The sequence below is a fragment of the Lipotes vexillifer genome, unplaced genomic scaffold, assembly GCF_000442215.2.
Source record: "Lipotes vexillifer unplaced genomic scaffold, Lipotes_vexillifer_v1.1 scaffold278, whole genome shotgun sequence".
Lineage (NCBI taxonomy): Eukaryota > Metazoa > Chordata > Mammalia > Artiodactyla > Lipotidae > Lipotes > Lipotes vexillifer.
The window spans coordinates 4,519,391-4,534,730 of NW_006769677.1; the positions used below are offsets into that span (position 1 = coordinate 4,519,391).

General features: G+C 39.4%; 1 protein-coding gene across 2 annotated transcripts in view; it reads left to right on the forward strand.

The window, feature by feature from the left end:
• The first annotated feature begins 2,007 nt into the window (after positions 1-2,007).
• HNRNPLL (heterogeneous nuclear ribonucleoprotein L like) overlaps positions 2,008-15,340 on the forward strand; it is a 35,822-nt gene continuing 22,489 nt past the window's right edge. Inside the window, exons 1-2 of one of the 2 annotated variants that reach the window (XM_007445778.1) lie at positions 2,008-2,432; positions 12,761-12,879. In XM_007445778.1, coding sequence (XP_007445840.1) covers positions 2,238-2,432; positions 12,761-12,879 — 314 coding nt within the window. In that variant the 5' untranslated portion in view covers positions 2,008-2,237. The remainder of the gene's footprint in view (positions 2,433-12,760; positions 12,880-15,340) is intronic. The other variant, XM_007445777.1, reaches the window with a different exon arrangement.

Below are 15,340 nucleotides of genomic sequence, written 5' to 3' on the forward strand. Positions count from 1 at the left end.
ACTAACGGATGAGTTTTAAACAAGCTTCCTGAGTTTTACTTCTTAGTCTTTTAAATTAACAATTTGACTTGAGCTGTTCGAAAAAATTAAGTTTAATACTAGTACGTATTGACTCTAACCTACTTTTAGTGAAGTAAACGCTGAGTACAGTAGCAAGGTTCAGCAAGGCTGGGCTTCCTTACCAATTGATTGGTGTGAGAGCTGCATTTTAACCTGGTATAATCCATAGGTTGGATGCAGGCTCTGAGAATTTTAAATATTTTCACTATCACACAAAATATTTGGGAAGTTTGTACAAGGCCGTTGAGCTCTGCTCATTGCTCCCAGTGCTCTGCCAACATTTCCTCATCTGCACCCAGCTCTCCAGCTCCCTCTTTGATACTTCTACTTCCATTTTATCATAATTTAGAAAAATAAAATTCGAATTGTTTTTTAGTTCTATTTTGTCAGTGTACACCTGCAGGTGCACACGAATTTGATTATAGCTGTACGGTGTTGCGAAGAAGCTTGCAAATGGATTCCGAAACGACAGGCAGTGTAAATTATAAAAGTAACAAAACAAACGTAGGTTAAAGCACTGTCAGCAATAAATACAAATGGCTTTTTGGGGGGGAGGAAATAGCTTTGGAAAGAAGCGAGAATAGGCTGGGGGAGGGAAAAATCCACACCATTAGGAAAGGAAGAGCCACACTTAGGGACGCATCTGAGGGCCAAGGACATTAGAAACACTTAAGTGACTATTGATCCTCGGCAATCCTCCAAGGGTTAGAGTCACAGAGGGCAGTTAGGTTGCATGAGATCTGCCAGTTCCTCTTCTGACACTGGACCTTTATTTCCCAAGGCCCACTCGTTCAGCCTTGTTGAGCAGGGAACTTGTGCCCGGGACTGTACAGGAACTGGGTTTGCAAAGATGAAAAGAGCACAGTTCCTGTCTCCAAGCGCTTCTAGTCTTGAAAACAGAACATCCTAATAGGTGGGTATAAAGGGCCCTGTTGCAAAAAGAGAGGGCTGTAACTATAAGCTCGCGGAGGCCTCAGGGCTCCACAGAGGAAATGAGCTGTGTGTGGTCCAAAGGACAAACACTTTTGATAGGCTTTCATATCTTTCAAAAATAAATGATGTGAAATATATATATCGCCTAGAAAGGAAGGGGTTGGCATGCAGGATGAAACTTTATGTGGAAGGTTTAAAACACATTTAATGGGAGCTGGGACTTGATACAAGTCTCCCGTAATTGTCAGGAAAGAAAGGTCCAGAACAGTGCTAACCGATCAAATGAGCATCTTCTTCACACTTGCACCTCAGTAAATGTTGAGTGTTCTGTAATATCTACTTAGGGGCGGGGAGAGAGTATCAGATTTTGCACACAACATAGGGAGAAGGCTACTTTCACGATTCTAATCCCTTTTCTCCCCTCACAGCCTGTAGTTTCGCGGCTGCGAGATGTCTCTGCAGGGATTTTCTCTTTTGAAGAGAAGTAATAAAAGCATTTAAATTAACGGGAGGGCAGTTAACACCGCAGTCCTGGACCCACCGCACGCCTCCTAGTCCGCCGGGGTTCACTCCGCGCCTCACCTCCAGTTGGCCCAACAGCGCTAATGGCCGTCGGGTAGCAACGGCTCCAGATCCGCACGCTGCGGGCATTGAGCGGTCAGGACTAGCAAACCAGCTGAGAGTTCGGAAGGTGCAGGGAGAGGGGCGAGGCCGGGCCGTGGGCGGCTTTTGACGAACAGCCCTTGCAGCCAATTGGAAGCCTGGTCAACTTTTCTCTCTGCCAATAGGGAGAGAGGCCCGGGCTTGGTGGGGGGGCGCTTCCCGCGGGCTGCGGCTGGATTCGATCCTGCACGGCGGCCGCGAAGGTGGGGGAGGAGGCTCGGCCTGGGCGGCGAGGAGTGGGGTAGGGGAGGAGGGAAGACCGGAAGCCACGGTCGCGTCCCTATCCTTAGATTTGCTCCCGGGGACTGGAAGCGGAGACGGAGGAGGAGGGAGAGGCTGAATGTTGGCTCCGTGATAAAGGGGAGCGGCCGCTCCGGAGCCTCCTCTCGGGGCGCCCTCCTCATCCCGCGCACTCTCCGCACCCACCCGGCTTCTGGGCGCGCGGCCCACGCGGACAGCCGGGCCGCGCAGACCTTCGCTGAAGAGGCGCTGCCCGCGACGGGGACTGGCCGGCGGCGTCCGAGGCCCGCGCCCCGCCGCCACCCCCACCCGCTAGCCGGCCGGTCCCTCCGGCCGCCGCCATGTCCTCTTCCTCATCCTCCCCCAGGGAGACGTACGAGGAGGATCGGGAGTACGAGAGCCAGGCCAAGCGCCTTAAGACCGAGGAGGGGGAGATCGACTACTCGGCCGAGGAAGGCGAGAACCGCCGGGAAGCGACGCCCCGGGGCGGGGGCGATAGCGGCGGCGGGGGCGGCGGCCGGAGCTTCTCACAGCCGGTAACAAAGCGCGGCGCCCCGACTGCCTTGCCTGGCGGCTCCCCGCGAAGCAGGGCCCAGCGGCAGGGACTCGGCCTCGGGGCCTCCCGCCCTCCTCGTTTTCCCTTTTCGCTGCGCTGACCGGGTCGGGAAGCGCCGGCTCTTCTCTTTGGGGCTTTTATTCTTCGCCCTACCTGTTTCCAGCAGCCCGACCGCAGATCCGGCCCCGGCCTGGCCGCAGGCCCCGCAGCGACTCCTCTGCCGGCCCGAACTTGGGGAGGGTCGCGGGGCGGGGGCGGCGGGGAGGCGTTGCTTCCGCTCCGGGGGGCTCTGGTGCGCGATTAGCCCTTTGTTAGTTTTCACTCCTCGGGCGGCTGGCTGGCGTCTGACTACCCGCTCCCTTCAGCCCCCTGCCCGCAGCATCCGCGCGCTGGACACAATCACAGGATGGTGGCATTGGTTCCGCCCAGGGCTCTCTTCGCCTGGGTCCTGAGGAGAGCCGCCGCTAAATGACAAATTAAGCTCTGGGGCTCACCGCCCAGTTCCCCTGAAGGTTTAATTAAAAATTTTTTACTCTTGGCAGGCCTGGCGCGCATGCTTTGCTCCCCAGTTTCCTGATGATTGCTTAGTATAGTGTTTAGCTCTTCGGTTAAAAATAAAATGCGTTGGCAGGTGTTCGCACACGCCTACTTACAAGTAAAACGAAATCTTAAAATCACCTCAGTTCTTCATGGGCAGTGTGTTCCCAATTCGTTCCACAAAAAGAACTGAACTCAGGACTGCATCAAACACACGTTCCTAGATTCTTGTTTCTCTCATCAGAAAGCTTAGATGGAGGCAGAAGGAATGTGAAAATCGTTTTATCCACAGCAAGTGGCAACTCAGCTTCAGCTGGATGGAAACTAAGGAAACAAAGCAAAGGAAACGTTTTTGCCCTTTTTGGTGCGCTTAAGCTGTCTTAATGACTGGGATGTTCTTGAAACATTTAACACATTCTAATTGTGATTTTTTTTTAAGCAAACAACCCGAAATTTACGAAATAGTGCACATATATTCTAATATTAGATTAAAATGTTTTTCACCTTTAATAAGAGGGAAATTAGAAGTTTTTAGCTCTTGTTTGCATTTTAATGTAAAAAATTCTGGTCAGTAATCCCCGGTGTTAGAGTTTACAAATATGATAATGTTGCAACACATTTTAAAAAGGAGCTTCTTCTTCCTCTAAATAAAATAGTTTATTTTTAAGTGAAATTTTATTTTTATTTATAATATTTATTTTTTTGGCTGCACTGCTTGGCATGTGGGATCTTAGTTCCCTGACGAGGGATCGAACCCGTGTCCCCCTGCAGTGGAAGCACAGAGTCCTAACCACTGGACCCAGGGAATTCCCAAAATCGTTTTATTATGGCTAGATATTGCTTTCTACTTCTGTTCCTGAATATTTGGAGTATTCAAAATGTAACTTGAAAGTGTGAATAAAGAAAGTGCATTTTTTCTTAGGAAGTTTCAGTTCAAAGCTAACTCCATTGTGGAAATTGAAAACACAATTGGAATATTGGACTCTTATAGCTGATATTTAGATGCGTTGGATCAGTGTATTTCTTTTGCCAAAAATTTGCTCAAGTTTTTATGCAGTAGCATGAAATGTCTTACATTAAGTGTCTTGGAAAGATACTTTAACCAGTTTACAAAAGTTGTTTTTGAAAACATTAAATATTAAGCCAATAGTATTATTTTGGATGTTGGGAAGAAAATAATGTATAATTAATACATCCAAAGTGAATTGTATCTAGCAGTGGAAATAGCACAGGACAGGTCTTGGGGAGAGTCAGGAGTCTTAGCTAGAATACAGTCTGTGTGACCTTGGGAAAGTCAGTTAACTACTGTTCTGAGTTCTCTTACAATGTAAAATGTGAAAGTTGAACTTCACGTTTTCCATACCTGAAGTTGTAGTTCAGTGATTAATGTCATGCAGCTTTTAAATTACCCAGGCAGGAACTAATGTATGCAGATTGAGTTATAAATTCAAATTTTGTTTATCTTATTGCTGTTGTTTCTTAGGAGAGGGTGAATTGCTTTTATTTAACAGTAGAACCAATATTGTACTGTGAAATCTAATGAAGGATTATTTTTCCTGTTTTTAAACATTTTTCTTCATGTAATTTTGGGTACTAGTTTGAAATCATTGCAACTATGGAAACCTGTGCATAATAAATTTTACTAGGACAAGAATGCCCTGAATAGAAGTTTAGTGTCTAGTGCGTCATCATCGAGAAATATGGTAATTCATCTAACGGAAAAGGGTTTGACTCAACTTCAGCCCAGCCCCTTTGTACAAAGTGTTTAAGTAAATGCAGATCAGGTACAATGATAGGTAATTCTTTCAATGCTAGTTGGAAGTTTATAAAAGTGTACAGTAAGACTTCAATGATTTACATTGTTTGGCTTTTCATTTTCCTTGAGTTTTTAATAATAACTAGATTTAAAGAGGAATGTGAGTATTTAAGAAAAACTTTCTACAAATGCTTCTGATTTAAAGATGAATTGTGAATGATGTTTTAAGGTGTAAAGAGAAATGAGTTTGTAGTTTGGATATGAGAAGTAAGACACTCTTCAAATTTGTGTCTTCTGGTATTAATTATGAAGAGCAAAAACTCTCAGAGTGTTTCAAATTCTTTGGGCTGCATTTTGAACAAAGCTTAACTATGGAGGTTCATGCTATGTATTATACAATTACTTTACTCTTGTGGAGTAAATTGTGTTCTTAAATTTAACAGGCATGATCTTCAAGATCATAATAGTAAATTTCTGTATCTGCTAACTTTTATGAAAGCAGCTTGACTTCTGAATATTAGCACTTCACTTGGCAAAACCGATTGAGGAACTGAATTGGGAGTTTCCTTACAAAAGTCTGCTTTTATAGAGATTGGTATCAATAAAAATTTATGGAGTACTAATGCATTTTAGAGACTTAAGTTTTTCTTTTACTCTATTCTGCTAGTGACTAAACAGGCAAATCAAAGATTGTTAAAGTGATTGCTGATGAGGTGAAAATTTAAGTTTCTCAACTTTTAATAAATAGACTTGTAAGATGGCAAAATGCCAAGATAAAAAATATGGATCCTAGGATTTCCAAACAAAGGAATATGCATTATATAGAGAATCTAGTTTGAATTTAAGATACACTGTTAAACTTTAATGATCTGAATTACAGAGATGATAGGACTATTATGATGGCTTATTGGGATGAATATAGAATGGGAGATGGGATGAAGGCACTTTGTTAGCTTAGCTCCCACAGGAAAAGTTTAGAGACTGTGACAGTGAGCATAGTAACTCTACTGTGGTGTGTACCTCAGAGGTAAGTGCCAGAGCCTTGAGGCTTCTGTAATGGTAATGTCCTGTGTCTTATTTAGCTAAGCTGCTGCAGTAGAGTGAGAATTTTAGGCTTAGTTTTGGGAAGTAAATGAAAAGTAGTAGGTTTTACTATCTTTTGGTTTTAACAAGTGACAGTTTTTTCATGTTAGTACATATAGTGAAAAGTGCTGTTAATAGAGCCCTAAGCCCAACCAGAGCAGGTGTCTTGGCTCTGCTACCAACATGCTTTGTGACTTAACCTCTTTGGAACTCAACTTGCTACCTATCACATGAGATGGCTGGATTAGATGATCACTGTGATCTCTTAGCTCATTAAAAAAATAATACTTGAGCCCTGTCATGTGCTAGGTGCTGTTCTTGGTGATGGGATATAATTAAAAAAAAAATTCCATATCTAAAAATCTGTGATTCTACATCATTTGGTGCTTTATTTTATAAAGGAGCGAAAATATATATTTTCCCTCTATGAAATTGAATACAACTTTCAAAGCTTGCAGTTGCAGCCACAGCACCAACTCAAGATGAGCTTAAACAAAACAAAAAGGGGGCAGGGGTAGGGAATTTATTGGCCCGAATAACTATGAATGCCAAGTTGTAGCATTAGTTTTAGGCATGGCAGGATCGAAGGTTTTAGATGATGTCATAGGGACTAGATTCTGTCTCTTTCCATGTTTCAGCTCTGTTTCCTCTATGTAGTGATAAAGCTAGGCTTACATTTTTATAGCTAGTAAATAAAGAAGAACAGTCTCTCCCTCAGAGTCCATAGCTATCCCCTCTGATCAGCCATTTTTTATATCTCCCTACCCCCAGCTAGTCACTGGACTACCTCTGAAGTTGGGGAGTTACGACTGTGTGACTGAGAATACCAGTGGAATAATATGGGGTTGAGGAGTTTTTGTTTGTTCGTTTGCTTGTTTTTGTGTTCAGCCACAAGAAGGGGGAAGGAGTTTGGGGTAGGCAAAACCAAAGGATTTCTACCACATGAGCAAAACAAATAAAGATTACTTTTTAAGAAGTTATTTGAATCAAAGTTATTTTTAATCTTTGTTATGTGATCAAATGTTCCTTAAAACTTTGGATAGGAAAATTAAAGGGTTTCCTGTGTTTTGGATCTGCTCTATTAAGAAAAAGATCAAGTAAAGAGATGTGATTGTTTAATTTTAAGAAAAACTGGTACTTCCCTGGTGGTCCAGTGGGTAAGACTCTGCGTTCCCAGTGCAGTGGGCCTGGGTTTGATCCCTGGTCCGGGAACTAGATCCCACATGCATGCTGCAACTAAGACCCGATACAGCCTGAATAAATAAATAAATATTAAAACAAAAAAAAGAAAAACCATGTACTAGTTAACTCTAAGTATAGTGTGAGTTAAAAGCTATTTGCAGCTGTCCCTTAAAACTAGTTTGTCCTTGATCTATGTGAAGTATCCAAAGTAAAAGGGGGGATAATCTTAAGTATCTGGAAATCTGTACTCATTTCTTGGTAGTACTTTGATAAATTCTAATGTATCCAGAAAATGATTACCAGAATAGAGAAGGCACTCAAGATCATATCATAAGAGGAATGACAGAAGACTCTGGGGGACATTTAGCCTGAAGGGTAAACTTAGGTGTGATTTAAGAAATCATTTCAAATTATAGGAAGGTTATGTAGCAGAGGGAAATGAAGATAAGGATAGGAGGTGGCAATTAATGTTTACCGAACCCTGTTAATAACAACATCTAGCACTGCTAGACATTTCATATTTGTCCTATTTGTTGTAATTTTAAGTGATGAAGATTTTGTTTTATTTTTTAATTTTTATTTTAAAAATTTATTTATTTTTTATTTTATTTTTTTATTTTTGGCTGCTTTGAGGCTTCATTGCTATGTGCGGGCTTTCTCTGGTTGCAGCGAGCGGGGGCTACTCTTCATTGCAGTGGCTTCTCGTTGTGGAGCACGGGCTCTAGGCACGCGGGCTTCAGTAGTCGTAGCACGGGGGATCAGTAGTTGTGGCTCGTGGGCTCTAGAGTGCAGGCTCAGTAGTTGTGGCGCATGGGCTTAGTTGCTCTGTGGCATGTGGGATCTTCCCAGATCAGGGCTTGAACCCGTGTTCCCTGCATTGGCCGGCGATTCTTAACCACTGCGCCACCAGGGCAGCCGTTTTATTTTTTTTTAAGTGAAACTGAGGTTCAGAAATGTTAAGTAAGTAGCGTAGCGTAAGATCGCAGAGCCAGTAAATGTCCAAATATTCAAACGCTGGTCTGACTTCAAAGGCCATTTTGTATAGGAAGTTACAGGGAGACAGATTTGGATGCATATTATGAAGAACTTTCTAAAAATATAGTAGATTGTCTCACAAGGTAGTGTGTTTTCTTGTCATTGGAGGTGATTAAGGAGAGGTTGATTATCACTCTCAGTGGATCTGTGCACGTTTGGTTTTGGGGGATGAATTATTGAACATGAGGTTGGTCTTTTTTATATATTATATTTATAAGAGGGCAGAAAAGGCTGTTCAGTGGCTGTTGAGCACGTGTTATGCGTGGAGATGTTGGGAAAACAAAAAGCCTGAGGACATTGTGCATTGCCTTTGTGAGTTTACAGTTTTACTATATCGAGAGCTTTAATGGGCCCTTCTCATTCCTCTCATTTGGAAGCTTCATTTATATTCTATTCTATTCTGAGCTTCCCCTCTCTTTAGTTAAGCCTGGTTTTCAGTCTGCAGTCGTCAAAATTAGCATTCAAGATGGATGTTATTGGAGTTTGTCTTTGAGGTAGCCTTTGAAGAGGGGCTGGGGGTTTGTAACTGATCTGTAGCTTGCAGTGAGGACCAAATAATGTCTTCATTATAGTTGACCCAGTTTACTTAAAGAAGGGATTGAGTAATTAAAAAAGAAAAAAGTATACGGAAATTGCAAGTATGCCTCCATTTGCTGGGTACTTATTTGGAATATTGTTTCTAGTCTGATAAATAATAGATATAAATAGACCAAGAGAGAGCCTAGATAACTAAACATTTGAAATGGAAAGAATTTGAGCTTCTGTATGAGAAAGGATTAAAAAATACTCCTTAAGCTTTAGAAGACGTGGTCAAAGTATTAATATATGGATGGAGTAAACAATACTATTCACCAATTTAAGATTCAGATGCATAGTATGATGCTTACAGGAGTTAATTTTAGGGTAGTAAAAGAAGCTCTGAAGATGATTTCAGATTTCTTATCACCACCATATAGTATAGGTAGAGATAAAATGTTGATTTAAGAAACATGTTAGGGGCTTCCCTGGTGGCACAGTGGTTAAGTATCCGCCTGCCAATGCAGGGGACACGGGTTCGAGCCCTGGTCTGGAAAGATCCCACATGCCATGGAGCAACTAAGCCCATGCGCCACAACTACGGAGCCTGTGCTCCAGAGCCTGCGAGCCACAACTACTGAAGCCCGTGCGCCTAAAGCCCGTGCTCGGCAACAAGAGAAGCCACCTCAATGAGAAGCCCGCACACCTCAGCAAAGAGTGGCCCCTGCTCGCCCGCAGGCAGCAACGAAGACCCCAACACAGCCAAAAATAAATGTAAATAAAGTAAATAAATTTATTGTTGTGATGAATTGGGAGATTGGGATTGACATATATACAGTAATATGTATAAAATGGGTAACTAATAAGAACCTGCTGTATAAAAAAATAAATAAAATTCAAAATAAATAAATTTATAAAAAAAGAAACACGTTAGTATTTGTGGGGAAAAAGGGGTGGTGAAAATATAGTTTGAAAAGATACCTTTAATATATCAGTTTTATATTTGGAAACAACACTAGGGTTTTTAAATTTTTTAAATAAACTCCAGAAAGGATGAGAACATTTTAAGTTCAAGAAAAGGGGACATAATTTAAAGATAGAGGAATATCAAGGTAGATAAACTCACGAAAGGCAGAGTCATTGAGTGGGAATAAGGGAAATACAGAGGGTATGGGATATATTCTCAGCCTTGAGGTTGAGATAATCATATCTTCCCCTGAGTACCATATTGATTGCATTTAACATCTTTCAGCTTTTAAAAAATAACTTAAATCTTGATCTGTTTCATTTAAGAAATATAATTAAGTAGTAATATATTAAAATCGGATCTTTTGGGAGATTTTTAAAATTGATCCTATAATCCATTTCTTTGTAAGAAGACCAGTTTGAAAAGTACTCATTTTTTAGCACTGTATTCAAGATAGTGGTTCTCTGTGTTGGGAAGGGAGGTAGGAAGAGGAGATGTGTTCAGCTCCCTCTTCCTACTGTTTTATTTATTAAACTGGGTGGTGAGTTAATGAATATTTTTATATTGTTCTTCATACCTTTTCGTAGGTCTTAAATATATTATACAATAATTTCCCAATTTTTTATTATGTAAAATATTTAATTACATATGCCCTTCACCTAGATTCAGCAGTTTTTAACATTTTGCCATTTGGGATTTTATTTCTATATGTGTATATATTTATATACATACTTCTTTTCTCTATACTGTTTGAAAGTAAGTTGAGACATCATGACAGTTCATTCCTAAATATCAGTTTTCCTAAGAATAAGGATATTCTTTTCATATAGCCATTGCCATCATAATGGTACCTAAGACAATCAAAAACATCTTACAGAAAAACCCAAACGAACTTTTTGGCTAACTCAGTAATATTCTGTTTATAATTCAATTTCTCCAATTTTCCCTAAGATGTCTTTTGTAGCAGTTTTTATCAATTGTAAAATGAAGGCTCACATACTGCATTTGGTTGTTGTCTTTACTCTCAGTCTGAAATATTCCTTCCACTATTTTTTACTCTTGGAGGAGCCCAGGCCCATATACTTTTCTTTTGCATTTTTACCTTTGCTAGCTCATTTCTAAGGACCAAAGGAGATGACTGTCTTATTTCTTGTAGTTTATTATTGTCTAATTATTTTTAGAGTAAAACTTTTTATACTTTAAATGTTTTCTCTAAGTTAGGTTTTTAGGTATTAATTAGAGCTTTCTTCCTGCGTTATTGTCACCCAGTAATTAAGAGCTTAATGAGGATAATGTACATTTGGTTGAGTTTCACCGAGGCAGTCGCATTTGTTAAAGTTGCTAATAAAGTGTTGGTATACATAGGGTACAATCACAATGGTTCATTTCAGACTTAGTGGCATGTAATGAATATCTGTTGAACCATAGAAAAGACTCAGCATAAGCAATTCAAATAAAATTCCAAGGACTGAATTAGTATTTGCAAAGGATTTAATTTATTTGTTGGATTTGACAAGTGTAAGAATAATCTCATGGTTACTTTATATACTTAAATTAGTTCTTTTTTTTAAATTCTGACATTTTTTTATTGGCATGGCACAAGACTGTTATAGTATTTTCTAACAGTCTTTATGATAATAAAGCAAAGTTGGTGAGTCTTTAAAAATAGCCAAAAAGGGATTTAATGTTCTTAAAATGATTCTTAAGTTTTAATGGTAAAACATTTGTGTTTTTAGATTAGGAGGAAAAACCCTTTTTTCCTGTTTATAGCAGAAAAAAACCTTTCCTTTAATAAATTTTTTTGGTATATGTGTGAATTGTACTTGGAATTCATTTCTCTCCTTTTAGAAATTACTTTTTAATTGGAATATAGTTGATATATAATATTATGTTAGCTTCAGGTGTACTGCATAGTGATTTGACTTTGCATACATTATGAAATGATCACCATGATAAGTCTAGTAACCATCAGACCCATACAAAGTTATTATAATATTGACCATATTCCTTATGCTGTATATTACATCCCATGGCTTATTTATTTTGTAACTGCAGGTTTGTACCTCTTAATCCCCTTCACCTGTTTCACATCCCTCCCCCCCAACCACACATTTGTTCTCTGTATCTATGAGTCTGTTTTGGTTTTGTTTTGCTTGTTGCTTTATTTTGTTTTTTAGATTCTGCGTAATACCCTTTAGATCCAACCATGTTGTCACAAATGGCAAGATTTCATTTTTTATGGAGGTCATTTCTGAAGTGATGCAAGAGAGGTACCCACTGGCTAGTTGTAAATACAGATCTTTGTCTTAATAGAACTTGAATAAGTAAATGAGAGCTATTTTCATTTTCAAGCTAATTCTCCTACATAGTCCCTTTTAAAATAAAGTTTAAGACCATATGTTTTAAAACTTCTTGCTGGGCATATACTCAAAGATACACAGTACTTCATGGAAGCCCAGGAAGGCTTGTTTTTTTTTTTTTTTGGCTGTGCCACACGGCTTGTGGAATCTTAGTTCCCCAATCAGGGATTGAACCCAGGCCCTGGCAGTGAAAGCACCAAGTCCTAACCACTGGACCGCCAGGAAATTTCCCAAGGCTTGTATTTTTGAGTACTCCTTGTTCATCAGCAAAGATGGTATCTTGTATAAATTTAAGTTGTCAGGTGTACTGAGTAACTTCAAATTATTGTGGGACTAGGTAACCAATTAAACAAGGACAAATGATGATATTAATCTATATTGCAGGAAAAATAAAGTATATAATCTTTATATTAAAGAAGAAATTTTAATTGGGACTTTTTGTTCATTTGGTCTACTTGAGATTTTGATTTTTATGGAAGTGAAATTATGAATATAAAGTATGTTTCCAATTGTAGCATGCTCTGTATCTGCTGACTTTTTTTCTGAGATTTTCTTGAAGTTGAAAGTTATTTTTTTATTGAAGTATAGTTGATGTACAATATTATGTAAGTTGAAGTTGAAATGAGTTATTAAATAACTTATCTGTAGTTCTTATTGAGAGAGAATGCTCCCTTTTAAGAAATCAGAATTTTCATGCCAAACATTTAATTAGTGATTTTACTCTCGGGTCCTTTCGCTAACTTATGAATTGCAGTTTGGTTTGGGATTTTTTTTTTTTAATGTTTGCTTTTTAATGCAGAGATGGGTTTACTAAAAGAGCAATTTATTTAGACTTTTAAAGTTTTTAACTAGAAATTATTTTATCTTACTAGGAGGCAGGTGGAAGTCATCACAAAGTTTCTGTTTCACCCGTTGTCCATGTTCGAGGACTCTGTGAATCTGTGGTGGAAGCAGACCTTGTGGAGGCTCTGGAAAAATTTGGGACAATATGGTAAGGCCAATAGGGACTTCATACAGATTGTGAAAACAGTATGGTAGAACAAACTTTGCTTGCTTGCTATAAGCCTTGATGTTTAACCATAGTATATATTGTTTGCCTATGATTGTATATCTTTGAAGCCTTCTGAGGCTTTCTGGGATTATGCATGGATGAATTTTTGTGTATCCATGATCCCCTCCCACTCCTCAACCAGGTTGTGTGTAAAATTGATTATTGCATCTTTCATCTGATTTTCAAATGAATCCATGATTCCTTCTTAAACGCTGCTTTTAAACCATTGAGTTAATTACGCCCTTCATCTTCAGAATTTCAAATAGTGGTACTTAAATACTGATTTTGTTTTGTTTTGTTTTTTTTGAACTATTTAAGAATTAGTTGGCAATGAAAAGTGTGTAGATTAAGGGTAGGCATTATTTGCTTAGGTGCGTGTTGCTGTGAGTTCTTATGCAGATCATGAGCGTCAGTGTTTTATCCTAGCTTGTCTTCCTTTTGTGTTTTATATTCACTCAGGCTCCTCCTTTTTCCACGGCTGGTGTGTACTTAAGAATATTGACTTAAATGAAATATATAATTAGAAAAGTGAATCGGCTGCAAAAATAGACACTCTAAAACATTTTGTAGATTATTTTTGGAATATGCCTGGCTGTTCTCTTCTTAGTATGGATAATCTAGAGTTTATTTTATTATTTTTTTTCCATTGATTAGTACGTTTGGGGTTTTTGTTATAGGCATCGGACACAGACTAAGTCATAATATGTAAGTAGAGAAATTTCAATATACTTGCTGAGATCGCTTGATTGCTTCAGTTTTATAAAAATTTATGTGGAGTTTTGAGTATTGAAAGGATGGTGAATAAATAGATGGGGAGGGGGTGATCAGAGGTTTCAACAGAGGAATCATTGCTTCAAAGGAGTAGGGGTTGTGTTACCTTCCATCATGGGATCTTTTTAATTAATTTCTTTGGTGACCTCATTGAGAGATGGATGACTTAGCAAACTTGTTACCCATAACTTATGTACCTCAGAAACCACTGTTAACATATTGTTGATCCTTGGAGGTACAAATTGGAAATCCACACAGGCATTAAAAAAGCCCATTTCTTGAAATATCACTAAGATAACTATATCACTTCTTAGTCATTTGGAGTGGATATTGGAAGTTAAGTTTGTCTGGACAGTTACATAGTATTGAAGCAGACTCCTTAGGCTATATTTATTTAGACTTGCATGTTGGTACTAGTCTAACCCAGTCACTATAAGGACCTTCTAGGTGGTGCACTGTCTCAAGAGTTATAAAAAGATGGTTATCTCTGAATTATTACTTTCTTCTGTTCTTATATATTTAGGGTTTTTGTTTGTTTGTTTGTTTGTTTTTTTCTGCTGTACGCGGGCCTCTCACTGTTGTGGCCTCTCCCGTTGCGGAGCACAGGCTCCAGACGCGCAGGCTCAGTGGCCATGGCTCACAGGCCCAGCCGCTCCGTGGCATGTGGGATCCTCCCGGACCGGGGCACAAACCCATGTCCCCTGCATTGGCAGGCGGATTCTCAACCACTGCACCACCAGGGAAGCCCCATATTTAGGGTTTTTTAAGTTATTTTCTTAGAGCCAAGAAATACCAAAGCAATGTCAGAAAACAAGTTGATGAGCAAATACAGTTGGAAACTTCAGGGAAATAATAACTATATTGATATTTTGATGTTAATTATGACCATGACCTGAATGTTGGGGATTAAAGAAATAGAACTATTTGTTTAAGTTTGTAAGTAATTTGAATTACTTCTGAGTGTCCTGTCCATTTTTATTATTTTATTTATATACTTAAAAAAATGTATTTATTTATTTGGTTGTGCTGGGTCTTAGTTGTGGCAGGCAGGCTCCTTAGTTGCAGCTCATGGACTCTTAGTTGCAGCACACATGTGGCATCTAGTTCCCTGACCAGGGATGGAACCTGGGCCCCCTGCATTGGGAGCTTGGAGTCTTATCCACCGTGCCACCAGGGAAGTCCCAGTTTTAGACTCTATACTGTTCGATGCTTAGTCCAGGGTAATGTGTTCCATATATGAATTTTATTTAGTTAATTTGCGTAGTACATCATTCTGTCCTCAAGATTGGTAGTTATGTGGATAGAAAAGTCATGAAATAATCGGAACAAATTAGTGTATAATTACGAGCTTAATTGGCATAAATATGTATAATAGGAGTTTCAGTTGTGTGGAATGATCTTGAATAAGAGGTGGCTGCTACTAAAGGTAAAAGAACCTTGAAGAGCCTCCTATGAGGAGTAGGTGTTTTGCTTCAAAATGTTGCATTTATAGAACCTTTCCCTATTTTTTTATTTGTTGATTTATTTAGTGGTGTGTGGGGGGGAGGGAATTATAAAGATTGTAAAGAAACTGCTCGTCTTAAATAGGTGAGTCACCAAGTTCAATATATAGTAAGTTGATACTTAAAAA